General features: G+C 31.1%; 2 protein-coding genes across 2 annotated transcripts; both read right to left on the bottom strand.

Annotated features, from left to right (window-relative positions):
- Positions 1 to 7,286: 7,286 nt before the first annotated feature.
- On the bottom strand, positions 7,287 to 8,285 carry LOC132058819 (uncharacterized). The gene has a single exon (XM_059451183.1). The coding sequence runs from the start codon at positions 8,125 to 8,127 to the stop codon at positions 7,480 to 7,482; it is 648 nt and encodes a 215-aa protein (XP_059307166.1). The 5' UTR covers positions 8,128 to 8,285; the 3' UTR covers positions 7,287 to 7,479.
- A 4,676-nt stretch (positions 8,286 to 12,961) lies between these two features.
- LOC132058818 (probable carboxylesterase SOBER1-like) lies at positions 12,962 to 19,138 on the bottom strand. The gene is made up of 6 exons (XM_059451182.1): positions 18,850 to 19,138; positions 14,614 to 14,666; positions 14,339 to 14,462; positions 14,122 to 14,243; positions 13,404 to 13,511; positions 12,962 to 13,311 (listed from the first exon to the last, which is right to left on the bottom strand). The coding sequence occupies exons 1-6, from the start codon at positions 19,106 to 19,108 to the stop codon at positions 13,222 to 13,224; spliced, it is 756 nt and encodes a 251-aa protein (XP_059307165.1). The 5' UTR covers positions 19,109 to 19,138; the 3' UTR covers positions 12,962 to 13,221.
- Positions 19,139 to 23,774: the final 4,636 nt, after the last annotated feature.

Here is a 23,774-nt window from a genome sequence, read left to right as displayed (position 1 = left end):
TCGATAAGTTTACCTATTGCTTGCAAAATTGCGGTTCCAAAATGTACTTACTAATTTTGTCAGATTATTTCATGCTTAGTCCTGTGCCTATAGTTTTGCCACTCTGAAAAATCAGTATTAAAAAGAATATATTGATATTCAAAGTAGCTAAAGATCCTGAGTTCCTGACTCGTGAGATGAGATAACATAAACAACTTTGGCAATATTGAGTCGTCTTTGATAGGGAGCAGTTTACTTCTCAAAGTGGGTCTTACATAAGTGAATTCAAATTAATCGAGTCCCAAAACGGATATTGAACACCAGATGAGAAACCTATAAAATAAAATAAAAAAGACAAATACATTATATTTCCTACAATGACTATTTTCAGCTCACTAAAATAAAAAAGACAAACAGATTATATTTCCTACAATGACTATTTTCAGCTCACTAATGCCCAAACACTACAAAAAAAAAAAAACATGAATTAGAGACAGATAACTTTTATCGCTAAATAATAAAAAATTGACACCCAACGAAATATTTAATCATAGATTAATGATGAATTTCGTAGGTAACAATGTTTTCGTAGGAGTTGGTAGACTCTTTCAGTTCAGCTATAAGAGTTGTTGAGTAGTTGAATAGACTCTTTTCAGACCATTCGTGGTATCTTGTACTACTAAAATATCGTAAAATTATTTTATTGTATAATTGAATATTGGCTTATTTTAATTTGTGTGTGCCAACAACATCAATAATTGTACATTATTTTAATCAATTAAACTGAGTTTCAATAATTAATGCTTCATATTCTACTCGAGACGAGATTCATGCCATTTTTAAGTGTAATTTCCATTTTGTTGTCGAGTTTAAAGTGTTTACTAATATACATCGATGATAAAAATAACTTTTCATCATAAAAAGGTAATTATGTGTAACGCTTTGCAGTAGACATAGATTTGTAACCTGCAACACAGGGTAAATGAACTCTTACAAAAGGTAAATTAGAACTACACTACATTGATGAACATTAATATCTTAATTTTTGTGATAAAATTATGTATTTAGATATTAATAAAGGGAACTATAAATGACAATTTTTAACGAGTTTAATTGCATTGACAATATAAAGTTCTTTACACTATGAAAGTATATGTAGGTTATTTTAAAAAAGAAAATCAAGATGATATGGAAGTGCACATTTTTCAACATTGTTGTTGACTTAATTTCAATAGTATGAATTGTTGAACAACAAGCTGACTCTACTTTCTGGTAAATTCTCGTACTCAGACCAGTCTTTAGGTTTTATTTTGGTCTGTTTTATTTTGGACTTGGTCATGTTTTTTTTTTTTATTGACCAAGTATATCCGTAGACTTTTAATATCTTATACTATTATTCTATTTTGTACGTAATTGTTGAACACGTTGATGGTTCTTTGGACTGGACACAGACGATTTTGCACAGGTGTCAAAGTTATATATATACCAAATTAATTTGTAGGGACCAAATTTAAAATCAAGAACTGAAAGCTCCTCCAGGTATTATGAATTGAATAAAGAATTTAAATTTTATGAATTCGATTTTTAAAGTTTTAACATTGAATTTCTTATATTTTAAAACAGTTGAAATTTGTAATTCCCAAAAAAGAAACAGTCAAATACTTTAGGCATATTTTGAGCAAAAGCTAACAATCGTAATCATCATGAATTCAAAGGTGGCCAACAAAATCCCAAAATGTTAGTTTGATCAACTAGACCCTTGTCTCTATTTGAAGACCTTGATTTACACTTTTCATCTCGACCAATGTGATTCACTCCTACTAAAATGCCTTTGACCAAGTCAAATTTCAACCTTTCCTTTTATTTACTATTTTTTTAGCAAATGTTATTTCTCTCACTAGATATATGTTCGGTACTCGCTTTGAAACTCGATTGATTAATTCGAATTTGCTTTGAGAAGTTTCACTTTAGAGCTAAATCATTCTCTATCAAAAACGATTTCATACTCTAATACGAGGATGAAAGCAGTGTCAATTGACATCCTTTCGTCGAAAAATCACACACAATATATGTTAAATTCATTTGGCTTTTCATATACTTGCTTTTTTATATTCTGAATTTCCTTTAATGAAAATTCTAACTCCAACTGGAATGAAGAGGTACTTGTCATCCCACTACAGTCTTTGGTGGTAGAGGAGATAAATAAGAACGACGGTATATAGTTATTCCAAGAAAAAGTAGCCTCAATTGAGAAGTTTTAGCCACGTTAGAGGAATTGGCTTTCTGAGTTTGGAAGATCGATCAGGGAAATGAGAAAAAGATCAGATTAGTAATTTCTTCTTGATTCTATATACTTCTTTTTTAGATGCAAAAACTAGCATATTTCTCTTGTCTAATTGATTCTCATGTTTTCTTTACTTTTAATGAGTTTTGCTATTTTTAATGAAGCTATTGACTTATTGGATAATGAATAAAACAAACTATACGTAGACTTTGTGATTATCATTGGATTGTTTAAAATTTCCTTCTAAATGTGATTATTTTCTCGATTTAATCCTGTGATATTTGAAGTTTACTAGCCCCACTAGTTTAGATTAGCGTTGGTAGATCCACAAAAAGTGCAAACCGCTCCCACAAAGGGGATTATTTGAATTCTCTTTGCCAAAAATTCCTATAGTATAAAAATTATCTTTTATACAAGACATATAAACTATTGAATTCCCTTATAACACAAGGAAGGTTTCTAGTATTGTATGTGTGCATTCTTTTAAATCTCCTTGTTATAATTTTTAGTTTTATCACTGAGAAATGAAAATCACAATCATCCCATCACACACATAAATCCTTTTTAAATAACTAAAGTGCTTGAAAAATGAGGTTGTTTTGGTAATTTTTGTGTCCCATAATGTTATAATGGAATCATGGCCCTTCCTTCCATGCAGTATAATGCTGGATATTGTGACATTTATTTATCTATTTTTTTCTTGGCTTAACGCAATAAGATAAGATCCTGTCAAGTGATTATGGTGACAAAGTTTCAAAACCCAAATTGAGTTCTGACTTGGAAATTGTAACATATAAAGTGAAGTATTCTTTTTTTGAGACCCCATTATGTCATTTTTCTCATAATGATAAAGTGTTATACATATACTAAAATAACATGCATTTTGCTAGTTTCTACCAATAATAATATCTTTTTCTCTCCTTTTTTCATTTTTCTTCATGATGCTAGAAGCGTATTCAGAATTTGAATTTTATCGATTTTAGTTCAAAATTCTACAACTCATTTGATTGACTGGGTTCACAATCTGTATTTCAATTTATTTAATAATTTTTTTTTAACATATACATAGAGTCAGAGTCAACTTAGGTTCAGATTAACCTATAACTTATGCACTAAATTGACGCGCCCATGATGATGGACGTAATATTTATTCTTACCGGTAGTCGAATATAAGGGTTTGTTAGAAGTTTCACATAAATTTGTTGGAATTTGATGAGATAATTAATATTCAGATCTTATATGATAGGATAAATGATATACAATGTCTAAAATTAAACTAACGGAATTAGTAACGGGGTTATAAGATTGGACCGTAAGTTCCAATTATTAAAGAAATGATAAAGACAGATGTATTATCTTTACACCAGACTATCAGTTCTTGTGTAAATATTGATTGAATCATTACCAAGTACAAATAAATTTTATCTCTTTTAAAGGACTTACGAGAAAAAAATAATTGGCGTGCGAACAAAATCTCATATTGATAGTTGAAAAACGAAGCAACATATAAAGTATAGAATACTCTTATTGATATGAGATTTTTTGAAAAAATCGTGCGTGTTTGGCCTGATGCGAATATTACATAATAATAAGAGTATTTTTTTAGCTGTCGTAGCCCAACACATTTTATTAGAGCCAATAATTCAGTGAGTCGCGTATGGAGATGACAAAGTGACGTTATACGGTCCAACTTAGTGCCTCTGCTCATCAGTGGGCCGATTTTACTACTTTTACTCGTACCTTGAAGAATGAAGATACATACAATAAAGAGAAGCATGTGAGCTTTGAAGGCTATGCCTATAAATACATGATATAGGTGACGCACAATTAATCTCCAATTAAGCTGATAAATTTTGGTGATGGGTCATATGGAACTTAGTTTGGTATGGGGAAGGAATTGTTGAGTGTGCGAATAAAATTTCATATTGGTAGTTGGAAAAAAAAAAAAGTGTAGAATACTCTAATCGTGTAAGGCCTTTTGAAAAAAAATGTATGAACTTGGCTCAAAATGAACAACATTACAAATGATAAGTGTATAATTTTTGGGTTGGCTTAACCCGATAGAAATTGAAGTTGAGTATATGGGTTTTAATATAAAAGCAGGCATGATCAATTCAGAAATGATGCTTAATAATCATAATAAGTCCCAGTCTAAGTAAACATTCTTTAAACAATATTAATTCTTGTTTGGTTCATTGTTTGACTTTTCAGAGTTTTAAACTCTCAATATAGTAACCACAAAACTAAAAGAATTATATCATTGCTTATATAATACGATGATTAATTCAAAATAGGTCGTGAGAAAACAGACTTATATAATATTTGTTTTAAGTGTTCAACAACCAATAACTCTGACGTGATTATACGTTAGTAATATAAAAGACGTCCTTATACAAAAATCTCAAATTCTAGTGAGAGAAATTAAAGTTAAACATTAGGAAAATTCCATCAAATCCTACGCAACACAATAAATTGCACTAACACCAAAAATAGATTAAAAAAATGTCAGAAGTTGCAACCATAAAAGCTACAACAAACTCTAGAAAATAGACAAAAAAAAAAAATTGCAAAATACACTTCCAAATGTGAATCCCTTTGAATCCTTTTTTTCCTCGCAATTCATCAAATCTAAGAGCATAGCTTGTTAAATATTTGACGGAGGCTTAAAATGCCCACGTACATTTAACAAATTTAAAGGACCAAAACTGCTCAACAATATATTTAACATACTACTTTAAATCTATGCCAAACATAAGGGACCATTTTATTATTTTACCACATGAGTGTAGTTTCCCAACAAAATTATTTTCCAAGATTTTCTTATGAAAATCAGTAAGTGCACGGTTCAAAAATGGTGAATAATGAGTCCATCCCTCTATCCTTTTTAATTTAAATGCTGGAGTTTCACTAACCGACATGGTTTAAACGCGTTACTTGCACATACTTTAGTTTTAACGTGTTGCGCTCTTACTACTAAAACAAAGCATTTGCTAGTTTTTCTTTGGAAGATTCCTATTTCCTTATTTTAAAACATATTTGCCAAAAAAGGCAGAAACCCAATAAAAAGAATGTTTGTTTTGGTGTTTAAATAGTTGTGTAAAATGGAAGCAGAGTACTTAATAATGAAAAGAACAAATTCCCTTATGCTAAGACTCAAAAAGAAGAAGAATAAAAAGGCAATTTTGGACTTAAGTCTCTTAGTGCCTCTTATTTTACCTTTAATTCATGCTAACTTTGCCGACCTCGTTAATGCTTTGTTGACATCACTTTTTCACAAAAGAAAAAAAAACCCAAAAAGCAATTTATGGAAGAAAAAAAAAAGATGTTATATCGAGCAAATAAAAATGTAAATAATCATTGTAAATTAATTTAGAGGTAGGAACTTTTTTAAGAGACGTTTTTCTTAAAAAACAAAATCTGAAAAATGTTGGCTCACTAAAAAGATCTTTTCGTTGCAATTTTTTAGGTTTCTTACTTAATGAAATACCCATGTTACACCACAACTGATTCAAATTTGTGCGTGTAAGACCTATTAAAGGACAATTTATTAAATTCGCATGAATTCATAACACATATACTACACCCGCCCCTACATAAAGACAAACTTAAGCTAGAATTTAAAGAGTAGTGGATTTCTTTTTCCAGGCGTCCCTAACAAAATTAGAAATATGATAATGCCAAATTGTATGTATGTGATCATCTTATAATATTAAATAGCTGGTGTTTAGATTGAAATAGCAGTAGATCACAGTAGTGGATAATTATATCACATCATGAAATTGAAAGTTCCGACTACTGGGATTTATTGAATCCTTTTCTTCTACATTCATCACATTAAATGTACTATAGACAATAAGAAAAAGATTCAATAAAGTTGGTAGTGTTAGTATTACCAAACCCACATTAACTTTCGGTATTAGTATTACCAAACCCACATTAACATTTGTACTATTACGTACACCCTTATTTATAACCATAGAATTCGTGTCGACTTATATATCTCAACTAATTTCATAATTACCTATTATTTTTACCAGCACAAATATTAAATAATTATATCTACTAAGAGACTTAAACAAGGCTCGGACATATAGAAATAACCATAGAGTCCAGACATGTTCACACACCCTAATTAATTCTACGAGTACCTGCATATTTCTCCCCAACATAAATATCGAATAATTCTATCTAATAATATTAAGACTTGATGAACCTGACTGAAACATATAGAAAGAAATCGTCTCATATTTCTGCCTAATATCCTTTTATAACCAAGGTACAATCAAATGTCTTTTTTTTTAAAACCAAAGTACATTCAATGATTCAAGTACATTCAATGATTCAAATGAACTAATTAATTTAAAAAAAAAAATCAAATTTGAAAAAAGAACACGGCACAAACAAAAAGACCAGGAACATGAGTGTCTGAGTCATCCCTAGCAATATGACAAAATTTTGAAAAGTGTCGTACTTTGTTTCCTCGAGCCAAATGAAACATAAAAGGACAATTGTTTTGAATATTCAGAGTAATTGCAGAAAAATTATTTTAAAAATCACTGTTATTTTCTCAGGCCAACAAAAAGTTTCCACCTTTCTCTATATCCAAGAAAGAAATTTCAAGAATGGCTAGCTTTTTTACCCCTTTCCATTAGTCACTATTCAAAGTTGAAATTTCAAGCCGTCCATGGAAGACCTAAACCTAAACTTCTCAAAATTCACATCTTATTGTAAACTAATTATTTACAAAAATGTTCCTATTTTTTTTAACAAAACAACAAATGCTAATTACAATGAGTAAAAATCCAATAAACCATTAACCATGTGAAAGAAAAATTAAAATAAACCAATGAAGATGATTGTCCAAACTACCAATATTTTACATTGTGAAGTAAAGGGTATTTTACATTGACAAAAAATAAACTTAAATGTGTCTTGGAATTACTTCCAAAAGATTTATCCTTATTAACCTAAACTACACCATAAGCAACATTTAACATCAAAGAAAATGTTTATACAAAATGTGTAAACAAGAGAAAACCAATGAAGGTGATGATCATTCAAAACTACTACCCATATTTTACATTATGAAGTAAAGGGGGTATTTTACAGACCAGAAAGATAATATTAAAGTAGAAACCGAGATGGAAAAAAATAAAATAAACCAACCTAAATATTATTTTTTTGGAAAATTACCTCCAAAAAAAAAATTAAAAAATTTAGGTCCAAACACCCCAAATCTTTTCTCCAAGATAACTCATAAACTTTCTAACAGAACCTTTCTCACCTCCTTCTTCACCACCTGTTTCTTCTTCATCATTACCAGCAGTCTCCTCCACCGGGTCAGCCTGACCCGACCCGGACCCTGACCCGGGACCCGACCCGTTTAAAGATAACTCAGATGATGATTTCTTCAGCTCACTAGAAGAAGAAGACGAAGAAACAACACTACCAACACCATTAGATGACTTCTTTTTGTTGTTGTTGTTGTTCCTTCTTTCTTTTTTACTCTTTTCTTTTTTGCTTTGTTGCAAACCATCTTCATAAGCATCAAGTATCTCATGTATAAGTTGTCTATTTGGTGAAGAATCCCATTTAACCCAATAACTCATGTAACAACTAAAACAGTAACAGTTAAAACTAGCTACATGGTGGGTATTCTTTCTTTTACCGGAAAAGTTACCGGAAAGTAAATTTTCACCGGAAAATTCACCGGAAGAACAAGAAATGAGATAAGCTAAGACTTGTTTATCTTCTTGAGATAAAGATGAAGCAAGTGTTAAAATAGCAACTGGTAAAAATGAAAGATGGTCAGAAATTAAAGGAGGAGATGGATGAACTGTGCCTTTTCTATAAAGTTTCTTCATAGTTTTTTTTTTTTATGAAAAAAAATTGGAGATTTTCTTTTTTTTGGTAGGGTGGGTGGGTGTAGGGAAGAAGAAGAGAGAAAGAGAGAATGAGGGTTTTTGTGGCTGGTGGGGACTATGAAGAGTTTATTTTGGTAAGAGAAAAAGGGCATAGAAATTGATGACATATATTTTTGGGTTGCTTAGTGAAAATATAATATCCACATAAACATAAATTAATACTCCTGTCAATTGTATTCCATTAACATGAACTCTCTCCATTTTACTTTTACTTGTTCAAACTTTGCTCCTCCTTTTAGAATTATTTTTCCGGATAAAAAAAAGTGATCACTTAGTTTTTTTTCTGTTGGGTAAAAAAGGGTAGGTCAAAAAGAGCGTCCACTTATCAAATAAAAAAAAAATTAACTTTATTTTTTCAGATTTGTCCCTATTAAGTGTTATGTGATCAAATCTCAATACCTATTTAATTAAGGATAGTTTAGTCAAATTACTTATTTTATTAGTCAAATTACTTATTTTATCTAGGAGTTAGTATTTTCTTAAGGATTATGCAAATGACTAAGTGGACACTCTTTTTGATAGGGAGAGAGTAGTAAATAAAGTATATAAAAATAACTTAAAAATGAGTAATTAATATTATAGGTAAAATAGAAAAAAGGCTTATTTTTTTCTTAATACGCTAAAGTGGATAAGTAAAAGTGAAAACTAAATTTTAATATAATAGATAAGTAAAAGTGAACGGATGAAGTATTATTCATAATTTTATTTTAAAAAGTATTTTTAATTCCAAAAATAATGTTAATGACAATCGAGGTGCAGTAAATGAAGGAATGGCAAATTTAAGTCATTTTCAATGTGTTAGATGGATGTTTAACGCTTTTTTGTTTTAGATTTGTCAGCAAACTTCTAATTTAATACTCTTTGTGTTTCAATTTGCTTGTCTCACTTTCCTTTTTAGGTTGTTTTAAAAATATCTCTTTCCTGATCGACAATTTTTTAATTTCAATATTCCACATGACGTGTTTAAAAATATAAGATTAAAAGTCATTTTGATACATGATATATAGAGTACTCATTATACATATTTTTAGTTTAAGATCACAAAATTTAAAAGTTTTTTTTTACTTTTTTAAAATGAATGAAGTATTAAATTATTAGTTAGAGATTACTTACTAGAAATTTTTATTTTAGTTTATCTGTATAATAATTATATAAGTTGAATTTAGACAAAGATGTAATAATTGAGGTAGCCGATTTCGACTTATTTTGAAATTGAGAAGCAAATAGTAAGAGTATTATTTTTATACAATAAAGGAAAGGGGTATTGGGTAAGGTTCACCTGTGGGACAATGTATTTTATCAGAGTTTAGGACATAAATTTCAAAGAATTTTGATTGGTGGTTGGTTAATTTTGATTGGTTAATATGGGTAAGCAAAAAAGGGTGAGTCAATAGTGGGTGCTATGGGATGGACCCTACTTGTTACAGAATCTAATGATCAATCTTCTTTTAGCAGAAATTTCCCCCTCTTTTCTCTCACTTTCCAATGAAGAGATGCATTAATTATAAAAATCTAAGAGCTAAATTTAAAAAAAAAAAAAAAAAAATCTTACTATCTGTTACATCAAATCTTAAGAAATGTCATTTATCTGAAAACAAGAAAAGAAAAACCAAAACTTCACTGCACCCAAAATTATACCACTTTATCAATGTATGGGAGTAATTGTTCAGTCCATTATATGCAGTGAGCGGAAGAAAAAAAGACTTTGGTTATTTTTAATAAACAACACATTGTCCTCTGGCAAATTTAAGCTAGCGTTTTTGAAGCAAATTTTGAAAATTTATCTTTAAAAATTTGTTTAGTCATAGATTTTGGATCAGATTTTAAAAATCTGTCTTAATTTTTTTTTTTTTTTAGTGACCGGTTTTTGGGACATCTATTCATGACAATTCAATTTTTTTCCAAGTAAAATGCATGTCCAAACACAACTTCTAGTTTCAAAAATCACATTTTCAAAAACTCAAATTTTCATGTTTCAAAATTAATGGCCAAACGGGAGCTAAAGCTTTTGGATGTACCATGAATAATTTCAATTCAAAATTGATGCTCTGCTTATGCAAAGCAAACTTCGGGAGAGGCTAGTTGATAGGATTCACTCACAGCAAGAATTCAAGTGAAATTGTTTTTTAGTTCAAAGAAAACGTCTCCAACTACTTAGTGGAACCCATTCTTCTTCACCAGAGGTCCCGTGGGATTAGGGGTGTCAAATTTGGCACAAAAGGTGATGATCCGCTCAATCCGCCCAAACTTTTATGGATTGGGCTCAAGATAATTTTATATTGGGCTGATTTCGGCCCAACCCAACATAGCTCATTTTAAAGTGATCTGCAACTTAGCCCAATTCTATCCCATTTTTAAGATTTACTTAAATTTGGGTTTATTACTTGAGATTTAGTTTATTTGTTTAATATATACACTTTTCTTGTATCATGTATCTTATAAGTTTGTGGTGTGTTCAATATAAAGGGAAATATTTTTCACGAAAATTGTTTTCTTAAAAAATATTTTCGACGAAAAATCCGTAAAAATAATTTTCAGGAAAATATTTTTCGTGAAAAATGTATTTCTAGAAAATATTTTCCAAAAAAATATTTTTCTAGAAAATAGACCGGCTTCAAAAAAACTAGGTCGAATTGGGCGGGTCCTACCATTTTTAATCCATTTCGAAACAATTCAAATTTCAAATAACTTTTAGACCAATGTTAGCCCAACCCATTTATTACCTCAGCCCATTTTTATTGGGCCAATTTCAGCCCAACCCGCCCATTTGAAACCCCTACATGGGATGATTGAATCTCTTTATCTTAAATCACAGGTCTCGGGTTCAATCCCTTAACTTCAAGAATTTCTTAATAATAATAATAATAATAAAAACAACTACTTTACACGTTTAGGGAGTTTATTTGGCTTTTTTTTCATTGGAAGCTTACAAAAATGTACTCTTCGGCCACCTAGTTTACCAAATGTGGCCTAAGTATACACTATCTATACATTCGGTTGTATCAGAAGTGTACAGGTATGTATACTATATGTATAGTATACATATATTTAGCATAAACTATACACTGTCTATGCACTCTGTACATATTTTATAAACTAGATGATCGAATGATATTTGGCTGTTATTTTCTCTTTTTCATTAACATGCTCGAACACGAGATCTTTCATTAAAAAGGGAGTTCTTTTGCAATTTTAAGAAGAGAAAGTTTGGGCTGATAAAGTAATGGGCTTAGGTCGCTGCTTTAGTCAATGGGCCTAAGTGGATCACTCTTTGTTTAATATGAACGTGAAGTAATGATTTTCTGTTTTTCATGTTCGGTGCCAAATCCACTATCTCATCACTTACAATCATATGTCATAATTAGTAATTATGGTAACTAAAGACTTAGTAGGCGTTTCGTCATGAAAACGAAATATTTTTTACTTTATTTGAAATTTTGGAGTTGGAGTTGAAGATGGAGTTGTCCTTAGTTGTTTGAATGTATTGAAAGTGAAAAAAGTAAAAACAAGGTTTTAGATGTTTTTCAAATAAGTTGTATTTGAAATTATCATGGCCAAACATTAATTTTCAAATAAAGTGAAATAATTTTCCCGAAAAAAGGAAAAAATTCTCATGGCCAAACGGGTAGTTAGTATTGTACTATCATTTCTCAAAATATAGTTTGACACACATTTACCTTCTCTATCTTTTTTATTTCTTTAAAAAAATTGTTGTAATAACATAATTTTTGGTGTGACATGTTTGATTGCACAAGTATAATTAATAAATAATGAGAAAAATGCATTGATAATATATATAAATAAATAAAAACACTACAATATCATTGAGTTTTAACATGTAGCAAACCCGCGTTATTTTCGAGGTCCTAACATGTTACATTGTTAAAACAATGTATATAAATTAAATTCATAAATTATTTATGCTTTGTAATCAACTCTAAACTAATTTAGTAGATATTCATCATTTATGCCAAATAAGTTCCTTTTACTTTTTTGTGAGACAAACTCTGATTCAGACACTATTGCCCTTCATTGGGGGTGGTCTTTAATTTCTGCTTTGCCCCTCAAATTGTTAGTCTTTAATTTTTGCCCTTCGCTTAAAATATCTCGAAATTCTGAGTTCGAACTCTGATTTAGTCATAAAAATAAAAATAAAAATAAAATTGCAAGGCAAGGCTTTGCAAAAACTCTGCCTCATGTGGCAAACTTTGCCTTAAGGCATAAGTAAAAGCCTATCGGAGACGGCAGACTTTGCTTTATAAGGCAAACTTTTAGTTATGCCATAAGAATAAGATTGCCTTATGCAGCAGACTTTATCTTAAGACATAACTAAAAGTCTGGAGACGACAGACTTTGCCTTATAAGATAGACTTTTAGTTATACCTTAAGGCAAAATCTGCCGTCTCTGACAAATTTTTAATTATGTCTTAAGGCAAAGTCTGCAGTCTCCGACAGACTTTTAGTTATGCCTTAAGACTTTTTGCAAAGCCTTACCTTGCATTTTTTTTTTTTTGACTGAGCGAGAGTTCGAATCCAAAACCTGCGGTATTTTCGGTCACCTTTTTAAGCGAATGACAAAAATTAAAGACCAACAATTTGAGGACAAAAATTAAAAACCACCCCAAAAGAAGGGCAAACCACGCAAAAAATGTTTATTTAATAAATTTTCGAATCAAGAAAGGAGAATTTAAAATATTTGTATTTACCAACTCATTATAATCCTTATTCACTTAAAATGTAAGAATTTTCTAAAATAATTCCAAAATCCCAACCATAAATCCAAAAATATTTTTTTAAAACTTCACAGCGTTTCAACTATTTGGCCAATGTTTCATTACTACAGTTGTTAAATGAGTCGAGCAATATAGCAGAATATAAAGCAATTAACTCTAAACCAGGACAAGCAATTAACTACAAATTTACGTAATATCAGGCAAAGCTCATCCCACAAACAAAACAACAAATGATCAGTTTTTTTTTTCCGAACTCGGGATTTTGATCGTATGAACTGCAAGTCAAATATCACTTGGACTTTTAAGAATTGCTTTGAAGACGAGTCTTGATCCACGATTCCAAGTTCTTCAACTCCTCATCGTTTATCGAATGAGCAAGACCAGGGTAAGCCTACGGATATGGTAAACAATGGCTTATTAGTGATAAATTCGTGAAAAAATAAATGAAAGATGAACGATCTGAGAGAAACGAGTGATTATTACCTTGAATTCGCAAGTCATACCAGCTCGCTCCAGGAAAGGCGGCCCTGCTTGTCCGGCTTCAAACAATACCGTCCTATCAGCCATACCATGAGACCACAAAATAGGGGTCTGCTCGAAAGAGTTTTGATGTTAGATACCATAAGACATGAAAACTAATCAAGAAACACAAATCAAGCGGTAAGAGGGGCATGCTATATATATATATATATATAGAGGTGCAGGCAACTTATCCACCGAGTTTGGAATCATGCTCCAGATAGCCCTCGGGGATTTCTTGGTTTGTAAAAAGTAACTTTGGCAAATAACATATCTTCTAATACCACCATCATCATTATTCAAATTGCAAATATTATTACTTAAGGGGCAATCTCCATACAGGGAGGCACCTCGACTAGTTCCATGGGTTACCTGCTATCCACACCCCTCACCCCCCGACCAAAAAAACTCAAATGGTACCGGGTAACTCTATCCATCAAGCTTAAACAAATGGGAAGAAATCACCTAGTGTTTTGCCTCTCGTGAGATTTGGTGTCACAATAATTTATTTTCACACAAAACAGAAATGAGGAACAAGTGGAAATTCTTTCAGTTGTGCTGTACTGTATCATAGTGTTCATGTATACATCCTAAGTAGCAAGCACCTTGAGGAGAAGAACAACATATGCTACTTCAGGAAATAAAGTTTAGAAAATTATAGAAGTTAGTATCAGGCAATTACCTTTTTAGCTTCAGGAGTTTGTTGCTCTAATATAGAAGAATTAAAGGGGACCCATCCGCTAAACACGGCACCTCCTCCTAGAGTTTTTGGGTACAGAAGAACACTTGCTAACGTCAAGGCACCTACAAAATTAAGATTTAAGTATAATCTGAGAGTTCCCTGGATTTAGTAGCAATAAACAAACTTGCCAAAGAGAGAGAGAGAGAGAGAGAGAGACCTCCTTGACTAAATCCACATACGAAAACATTATTAGGACTAGTGCCAGCATCGATCTCTTTATCGATCATTGCATGAACATTCTTAACCGCTTTGAGCAAACCACTCTCATCTTTTGGCGAGCTCTGGTACAAGGTATTAAACATTAAGTTATATGGAGACAATATCAATAAGGTATTAAACATTAAGTTATAATGCAGCTGGGCATGATTACAAGGAGAATTTGAGAAAAGAAGAAGTGAAAAGAGATATGAGGAATGACAGAGAAAATCTTACAGCTGTCACTGGTATTTCATGAATGTCAAACCATGAGGGCATGACCGCTCCATCTGCAGTAAAGTAAGACAGGAAAGAGTTTAGATTTTAGATATTATCACCACTATTAGAGTGAAAAAGTTGGCAATGTTACCAATGGTGGAGCAACATGCAATGAAAGGGAATTCAGTCTCTTTCACCGGAAAAATCCGTGTAAATAGGATAAAAATAATTTTTTTTTACATATATAAGTTTTTTGAGAAACACATGTTCAAATCTCGAGTGTGGCAGTTTCTGGATTTTTTTAAATCCCCTTGTCAGAATTTCTGATTCCGCCAGTGAATGCTACCATTATTTTTATGAATTACCGAAACCAATTCCTTAGGGTATCCATTTTGATAATGTAATTTATTTATTTTTGGTTAAATAGAGTGATGATAATTAATGGAAAAGATAAAAAGGTTACATGTCTAGAGAGAGCAAATTCCAAGGAGGAACCAACAATCATACTGATAGGAGAACAGTTGGAACATTGGGTAGCTATAACATCTTATAGACACGTTACCATACCAAACATTATTGTCCCGGTGGAGAATCCACATATTCTCTCACGGAAATGAAAGATCCGGTGAAAAAGCAAGCGAAACCGGAATTATAGTATTTTAGTAACCAAGATGGCGTTAAAAACCTTGTGTTCTTCTTAAGAACTTCCTTTCCACCATTCTTAGATACATCATAAACTTAATGGACAATGTTCTTTTCAAAAATATTATTGACATCGTTGTCAATTGCACCAAAATCACCGCCAAGCTAATCTTGTCCTTAAGAAGCTGTAATTAACATCTTCATATGTTATTGTGCACTAATCATGCTGAACATCCTAAGTTTGCTTCACGATGTCTGCAACATGTCCAGAAGATGCAAGATTCTCTACACTAGTAGCTAAAGATATCCTTCACGGAAAGAATTGCTCTGATTTATCAATTTGCCTTTGTTGTTGAATAACTTTCATTATAAAGTAGACTATTCCCAACAGAATTTTGAAAGTCTTGAGCATTCTCTTACTCATTTAAGCGCTAAAGCTTCTCATCTTTGCGCATTGACAGTCAAAGGAAAGTCAAGACAACCAAACAAATGGGACTTAGAGCCTGTTTGGATGGGCTTATGCCTATAAGCTGTTTGCAGCTTATAAGCTAAAAAAAATAAGTTGGGGTAGTCTAACTTATTTTTTTTGGCTTATAAGCTGTTTTCAGCTTATAAGCTGCTTTAGATAAGCTAAGTCAAATGGGCCCAATTATTTTTTTGAGCTTATTTTAAGCACAAAATGACTTTAAGCTGGCCAGCCAAACACTCAAAAAAGCTGAAAACAGCTTATAAGCAACTTATAAGCCAATCCAAACGGGCTCTTGATAAAGCTTCTTCTTCTCCTTTTTTTTTTTTTTTTTTTTTTTTTTTGGAGAATGGTAATGTTGATAAAGCTTCTTTTTATGATGGTTCCACTAATTACTGTCCAAAGGCTAAATCCCTATCCACAGGGATAACTGTCCCCTTGCACCATCAACATCTTCCCCCTTCCCCAGAATTAACACATTGTTAGAGGAAAAACAAAACTACATCATTTGCTATGTTTCACTTTACAATAATTGAATTTATTGTTTTTTTTAAAACTATTTTTCCGGGATCATCACTACTGACATAGTACTGAATTAGAAGCTGCACATAATTTGAAAAAATTTTAGTCTACCCAACTTCTCATCTCCTCGAACTGCAAATTCTCATCTCCTAGTCTACTTTGTAAGATATCTCAACCACTACACACAAAAACCAAAAACAATAGAATCAACAACTACGCCTCAATCCCTACAAACCCCATTAAGGGGTAGGCCGAAATGAAATCTTTATGCAATTCCATTATACCATTTGACGCTAAAACAACAATTCCACTAGAACCTATAGAAACAATTACAATACACAACATGCATCACTAAACCAAATTAAGATACTCGTGTAATAGATATTACTATTAATCAACTCTGACTGTAGATGTTACATTCCACTTACCAACCCAAGTCAAAAATGAAATATTTATGCAATTCCAGTATATAACATTTGGCCCAAAGATGCCATCTTCATGGTGATCAACACAGAACCGATAGGAATCTTTATGCAATTCCATTATACCATTTAACCCTACAACAGCAATTCCACCAGAACCAATAGAAACAATTACAATATACAACCTGCAAAACTTAACCAAATCCAAGACTCTCGTGTTATAGATATTACTATTAATCAATTGTGACCGTAGATATTACACGCCACTTACCAATCCAATCAAAAGGGTAGTCAAAAATGAAATTTCTATGCAATTCCAATATATCATTTGGCCCAAAATTCCATTTTCACGGTGATCAACACAGAACCAATAGAAACAAATACAATACACAACCAGTAACATAGAAACCCCACCAAGCGATAGGCCAAAAATGGGAATCTTTATGCAATTCCAATATACCATTTGGCCCAAAACACCCATTTTCATGATGATCACACAGAACCTTTAGAAACAATACAATAGCGGTAGGCCAAAATGAAATCTTTATGCAATTCCGATATACCATTTTGCCCAAACAAGCCATTTCCGTGGTGATCATCACAGAACTAATAGAAACAAAGACTATACACAACCAGTAACATACAAACACCGCCAGTGGCAGGCCAAAAATTGAATCTTTATGCAATCAGAAAATACCATTTGACCCAAAATTGCCAATTCCACACTGATCACAACAGAGCCAAAAGAAACAAAAACAACGCACAACCTGTAACAACACTATACATACATGAATGATTGTGACCATAGATAATAGTAGTAGATATTACATGCCAATTGCCAACCCAATCAAAGGGTAGTAAAAGGTGAAATCTTTATGTAATTTCAGTATACTACTTGGCCCAAGAACGCCATTCAACACAGAACCGATAAAAAAAAAAACAGTAAGACCATATAAACCCCACCTAGGGGTAGGCCAAAAATGGAATCTTTATGCAATTAAAAACTACCATTTGACCCAAAAATCCCAATTCCACAATGACCACACCAGAACAAAAAGAAACAAAAACAACCCACAACCTGCAATAAAACTACAATGTACATGAATGATTGTGACTTACAGTTTCAGAGGTAATTACCAACCCAATCAAAGGGTCTTCAAAAATGAAATGTTTATGCAATTCCAATATACCATTTTGGCCCAGAAATGCCATTTCCATGATGATCACACAGAAACAATTGAAACAGATACAACGCACAAACAATAATGCAGTAACAACATACAAACCCCATCAAGGGGTAAGCCAAACATGGAATCTTTATGCAATTCAAAAACACCATTTGACCCAAAAATCCCAATTCCACAGTGATTACACCAGAACCAACGAAACAGTAATAACACTACAAGTACAAGAATGATACAGCAACTTATGGAATCTTTATGCAATTAAACAAATACCACTTGACCCAAAAAAGCCAATTACCAACCCAAAAGGTAGTAAAAATGAAATCTTTATGCAATTTCAGTATACCATTTTGCCCAAAAATGCCACTTCCATGGTGATCACACAGAACCACTATAAACAAATACAACCATACAAACCCCACCAAAAGGGGGTAGGCCAAAAATGGAATCTTTATGCAATCAAACACTACCATATGACCCAAAACGCCAATTCCACACTGATCCCACAACCTGTAATAACACTACAACTACAAGTACACAAATTAGTACACTGACTTACAGCTGCAGGTAACAGGGGTACAAACTAATACAATGCACAACCAGTAACATAGAAACCCCACCAAGGGGTAGGCCAAAATGAAATCTTTAAGCAATTCCAATATACCACTTGGCCCAAAAATGCTATTTCCATGGTGATCAACACAGAACCAGTAGAAACAAATACAACACACAACCAGTAACATAGAAACCCCACCAAGAGGTAGCCAAAAATGGAAAAGTCCATACAATTCCAATATGCCATTTAGCCCAAAAATGCCATTTCCATGGCCACACATAACCACTAGAAACAAATAGAATACACAACCAGTGACATACAAACTCCACCAAGGGGTAGGCCAAAAATGGAATCTTTATGCAATCAAACACTACCAAATGACCCAAAAATGCCAATTCCACACTGATCACACCAGAACCAAAGAAACAACACTACAAGTACAAGAATGATATAGTGACTTACAGTTGCAGGTAACTGGGGTGGAAGGAGCAGAAGGGAAAGACCATTCTGTGTTCTTGAATTGAGGGGAAGTGAATAATGTCTTAATTGGTTCATTTGCAGGGCCAGAATCACCCAAACCATGTAGCCAAAGAACAAAACTTCTAGCCATGGGGTCAGATTTTTTTGGATTTGTTGGCTCAAAGTGTAGCACAAAGACAATGGTGAAACCAAAAGTGATTACAACAACTAAAAAGGGTTTTAGTAATGGAACCAATTTCATCTTTGGTCTTCAATATTATTTGTTAGAAATGTGTATTTTAGTCCTCGAGTTTGGTGGAAAGGTATATTTCTTTTATTCTAATTTTGATTTCCACCCCGACGTCGGTATCCGTTGGATCCGACTAATCGAATTAGTGCCATATATTGGATAGTCCCATATTGGCATTGGGAGCAAAGCACTCTAACAATGGAGGCTCATTTCAGTTCCAAAAAGAGAGAGCTGACTCAAGACCTTGATTATGAATGGAATAGTATCAGTCACTATATCACAACCATTAATTCTTTTATTTTATTTCCTCTAATAGCATTAAAGAGTGTTTGTCCAGGAAATTTTTTGTAATCTTTTCTTTTACAAATTATTATTTAATCTATATATTGGATTGATTTTTTAAAGAACATATCGAAGACCAGTTTTTAAAATTTTAAAAGTTATCAAAACCTCATAAAATTTAATTTTTTTTCATGTTGAGGCATAATTTTAATTTCAAATACACTTTATCTACTTCACTTCAAAAACTTTTTTTTTTTTTTTTTTTATAATATTGCATTTTTAGAGTCCAAACGCCTGCTATATTACATTTCACATGTCTTTAAAAGAGGATTACCGTTGAACCATAATCAATTAATACTTATTATCATTTTAATTTGTATTTAATCATGATAAATTAGTAGCATTTGATATAAATAATTTGCACTAGTAAGTTTATTATCGATTTTTTTTATGAAGTGTATACCTCGCTTCCCTCCTGTACTCTTTTACTAGTGAAATCTACCGCGCTTCGCGCGGATTAGACTTTCGAATATTAAATTTTCTATTTTTTTTTTAAATATTTCAAGTTTAAAACAATTGTATTGTTAACACTTAGTTTATATAGTTTACTATGGTTTTTCGTTACTTAAAGGAGTTTTTAGTCTTCTGAAAAAACTTGTAGTATAATCTATGCGAGGGAAACAATATTTTTTTCCCTCTTAGAAAAAATAATCTTAAAACAACATGGTTATGTCATTGTATGTTTAATATATGCATATAATAGGAAAAAATATATGCTTTTTATTAACTAATTTTGTATATTTTGTCTTGTTTTTTCTTCTCTTTTCCCCTTCTACCATCTTTATGTTTTATCCTTTTTATTCTTTTTCTTAATTTCTTACTTCCCGATATCAATTGCACATTTTCATTTTAAAAAACATATCAAATCTTATTTTTCTTTATTCCTTAACTTCCTACTATAAAAATAAGTAACCAAAAGATAACATTCTCAAGTGACAACATAAATAAATATATATAAAAGAAGATCATAAAGAAATAGTGCATAAGAACATATTATAGAATACAAAGAAGTATATATATTATTATCAATTAATTATTCTATTTACTTTGAGAATATGTAAAGAATCAATATAGTTCAGAACATGATAAAAAAAAAGTGAACAAATTATTAGGAATACGAAAATTAAAGAACAAAAAAAAAAAATTATAAATCAATTTAATATTTTTTCTTTTTTGGATCATGAAATATTTAAATTTAACCAATTTTTAAAATTCCTAACATTAATCCGTAGCCTATTCTTTTTTGTACCGGTAGTCACTTACCTTTTTTAAGTTTTTGTTTTACTATAAGCTTTTGGTCCCTATAATTACGCATATTGAATGTTGTGTGTGGTAGATGATTTTTGGGTGTGTAATAGTGAAGATAAATCTTTTAAAACGATTGGTCGCAATTTAATATTTTGTGAAAGACCATCGGATTAAGTTTTTCATGAACACAATATTTTTTGATTGGTCACCAAAATAATTATCAAGTAAAGCGATTCAAAAGATTAAAAAAAAAATAAGAAGATGAAAAATAGCATAATTAACTTAATATTAGCTAGATCTCAATTTCGAAAATCTTAGAGGTCTAATTGTTAGCTAACTGAACTTTCACCTTATTGGTAAGGATTCGATTCTCTTATGTCTGTCATTTCCCTTTCCCCACTTTTCTTACATATAATTATGTACATAAAAACAATCTTTGTCAACAAAAAGAAAAGGATAAGAAACAAATAAAAAGAAACTTTTCTTTGCAGACAAAACATTTTCTTAACTATCTTAATTGTTGTAGAAATAGCAACAAAACAATCTTTTTGGCCTCCGATGTAAACTAAAACATAAAATCAAGAAATAATTATATATAGTTTTTGTTTGCTAAAGAAAATTATAGTATTAAAGAACCTAAATAAGTAGAGCAATTGGGGAGAAATAATGCAAAAAAGAACTCATTTTAGTTTTTCAAGTTGAAATGAGCTTTAGGACAAGACATACTTCAAGATTCCTCCAAACAAACATGTTTATCTTTAAGATTCCTTCAAAACAATATTTTTCTCCTAATCAACCTTTTTTCTTTACACCATAAGATCATCCTTCTACTTAAAAAACATAATTTCAAGTTCCTCTTTCATCAAAAGTTCATCCTTTTATCAATAAAAAAATGGAGTAGTAAATATATATAGTTAAAAATTAAGTTTATTTACATCAACCAAAGAAATGTCCTGTTCTACAGCTTATGTCCGATTTCACAAAGAAATGCCAAGCAAATCATCATCTAGATTTTGCTTCTATTTTTTTGATCGTTAAGTTTCAAATAGTTCCCAACGTTCCATGTCAATTTCTAAAACAAATCTAATCAAAAAAATTATGCATTGCAAAAGAAATTAAATTAAAATTAATAGGAGTGGACGAAAGTTTATGAATTTTAGAGGTGTATATAATTACCTTAAAAGAAATGCATCCAACGTTGAAGTAAATATCACCGAGTGTGCGAGGCTCTTTTTTGATGCTTTGATGACATAACATAAAACACTAAAATTTAGCAAATGCGAGTAAGAAATAAATATGAAACGTAAAAGTGTAAAGTTTTCAACCAAAACATTGGTAAATAACGTTGTCAAATCTTTTGCTATTAAAAAATGAGTCTATTTGAATTTGCAGGCAAGATAGCACATATAAATAAATTCAATCGAGATAAATTATTCACTAACACATAAATTTCACAAGATAAATTGTTACTATACAAAGTAAAAAGAAATATACCCGGATCTCATAATGGAGAATTTTCTAATGCAAATTTTATGGAGCTAAAATGAATGAACCATATATGAATAGGTTAAATTAGTTCATTGTCTTTGTATCTCCTATCTTAATTAGCACATTACTACACATTAATAAGAATCAATGAAAGGGAAAGGAGAAGAACTAACGTTTTTTATCTTCTGCCTTTAGGACATTATAACCATAATGTTTAGAGAATTTAATAGAGACCTCTAGGCACAATAATTTCACTTGTCAAATAAATACCACATTCAACAAATATTAAATTCACAAAAAATAGAGTGGAAAATTAAAAAAGAGTAATTAAAAGGAATAAGAAAGGAGAAGGCACGATTGAATAATTATAATAATTATTCAAGTCTCCACTAATAATTATAATAATTAATATAATAACTTATGCACAATGAATTAATATGGTTGTTAAAGAATTTAATGAAACTTAATAAATATGGTAGAATATAGTTAATTCTTTAATAAAAAAAATAAGGGAAAAATAGAGAAAAATGTCAAAAAAAGGAGAAAAAAGATAAATGTCAATGGAGGTCATAGAGAGGTGCCACATATGATTGTCTATCCCTAACTTTATATTATATATTGATTCATTCAATTTTTTCTCAACAACTCTGGAATCATATACACTCTTTGTTTCAATTTATGTGAACTTTTTCGGAGTACGAGAGTCAAACTTTATAACTTTGACCGTGAATTTTAACATTAATTTTTTAATTTTATAAAAATAAAATTTATATATTTAAAAACTACATAAAAAGTACTATAAGTGGTTGATATAGCAATATATTTCCAAAAGTTTTAACCACTCTTATTATAATATGGATGCCCTGTAGATGGTATATCCACCAAACAACGGGGTGGACCATTTCAAACGATTAATATCAATAGTATTCTTAATGTTACTGCCAAACTTATATTCCAGAAAATTGATTAAAATTAGCAAGTTGAAACTTTTTTTTATAACCAAAAGTCAAAAAACTACTCCCTACAATAATAAAAGAGAGAAATAACATAATGATCCCGTATGTTTGAGTATATTTAAAGTAGTACTTAACTTATTATATATTCTTGATCAGTTTTAATTTTCTAAATTTTGCCGAGTATGAGCGTTTTTAATCTTCACCACAAATTTAATAAACTATTGTGATTAAATTGAACAACAAATGTGAAAAGAAAAAAATTAACGCAAATTCACATTCAGAGATTCATTTTTTTTTGCAGTTTTTCTAACATTTAATTTTATTTTTTAGGTGGGTACAATTTTTAGGAGGTGTATAATTATTATTTTAAATGAAAATCTTTGCCAAAAGCAAGGGATTTCAGGAGGCAGAATGAGAGCAGAGGCACCACGATATATGAAAGAAAAACAGGCAGGGAGGTAAGAACGAGTAAAACTAGGTTATAACAAGACAACAAAGGTTAGATAACTCTTACTGGAGGAAGAGGGTTTAGGTCAACCGTCCCCTTAACCTAGACACGAACTAATCCTTCTCTCTCTCGATCTCGAGAATGTATGTCCAGTTTTCGTGGAATTCTTTTGATTCTATTTTTGATGGGGTGAAAA

This window comes from Lycium ferocissimum, chromosome 6, assembly GCF_029784015.1.
Source record: "Lycium ferocissimum isolate CSIRO_LF1 chromosome 6, AGI_CSIRO_Lferr_CH_V1, whole genome shotgun sequence".
NCBI classification, from domain to species: domain Eukaryota; kingdom Viridiplantae; phylum Streptophyta; class Magnoliopsida; order Solanales; family Solanaceae; genus Lycium; species Lycium ferocissimum.
Note: the sequence above shows the minus strand (reverse complement) of the source record. Positions and strands in the feature narration are given on the sequence as shown.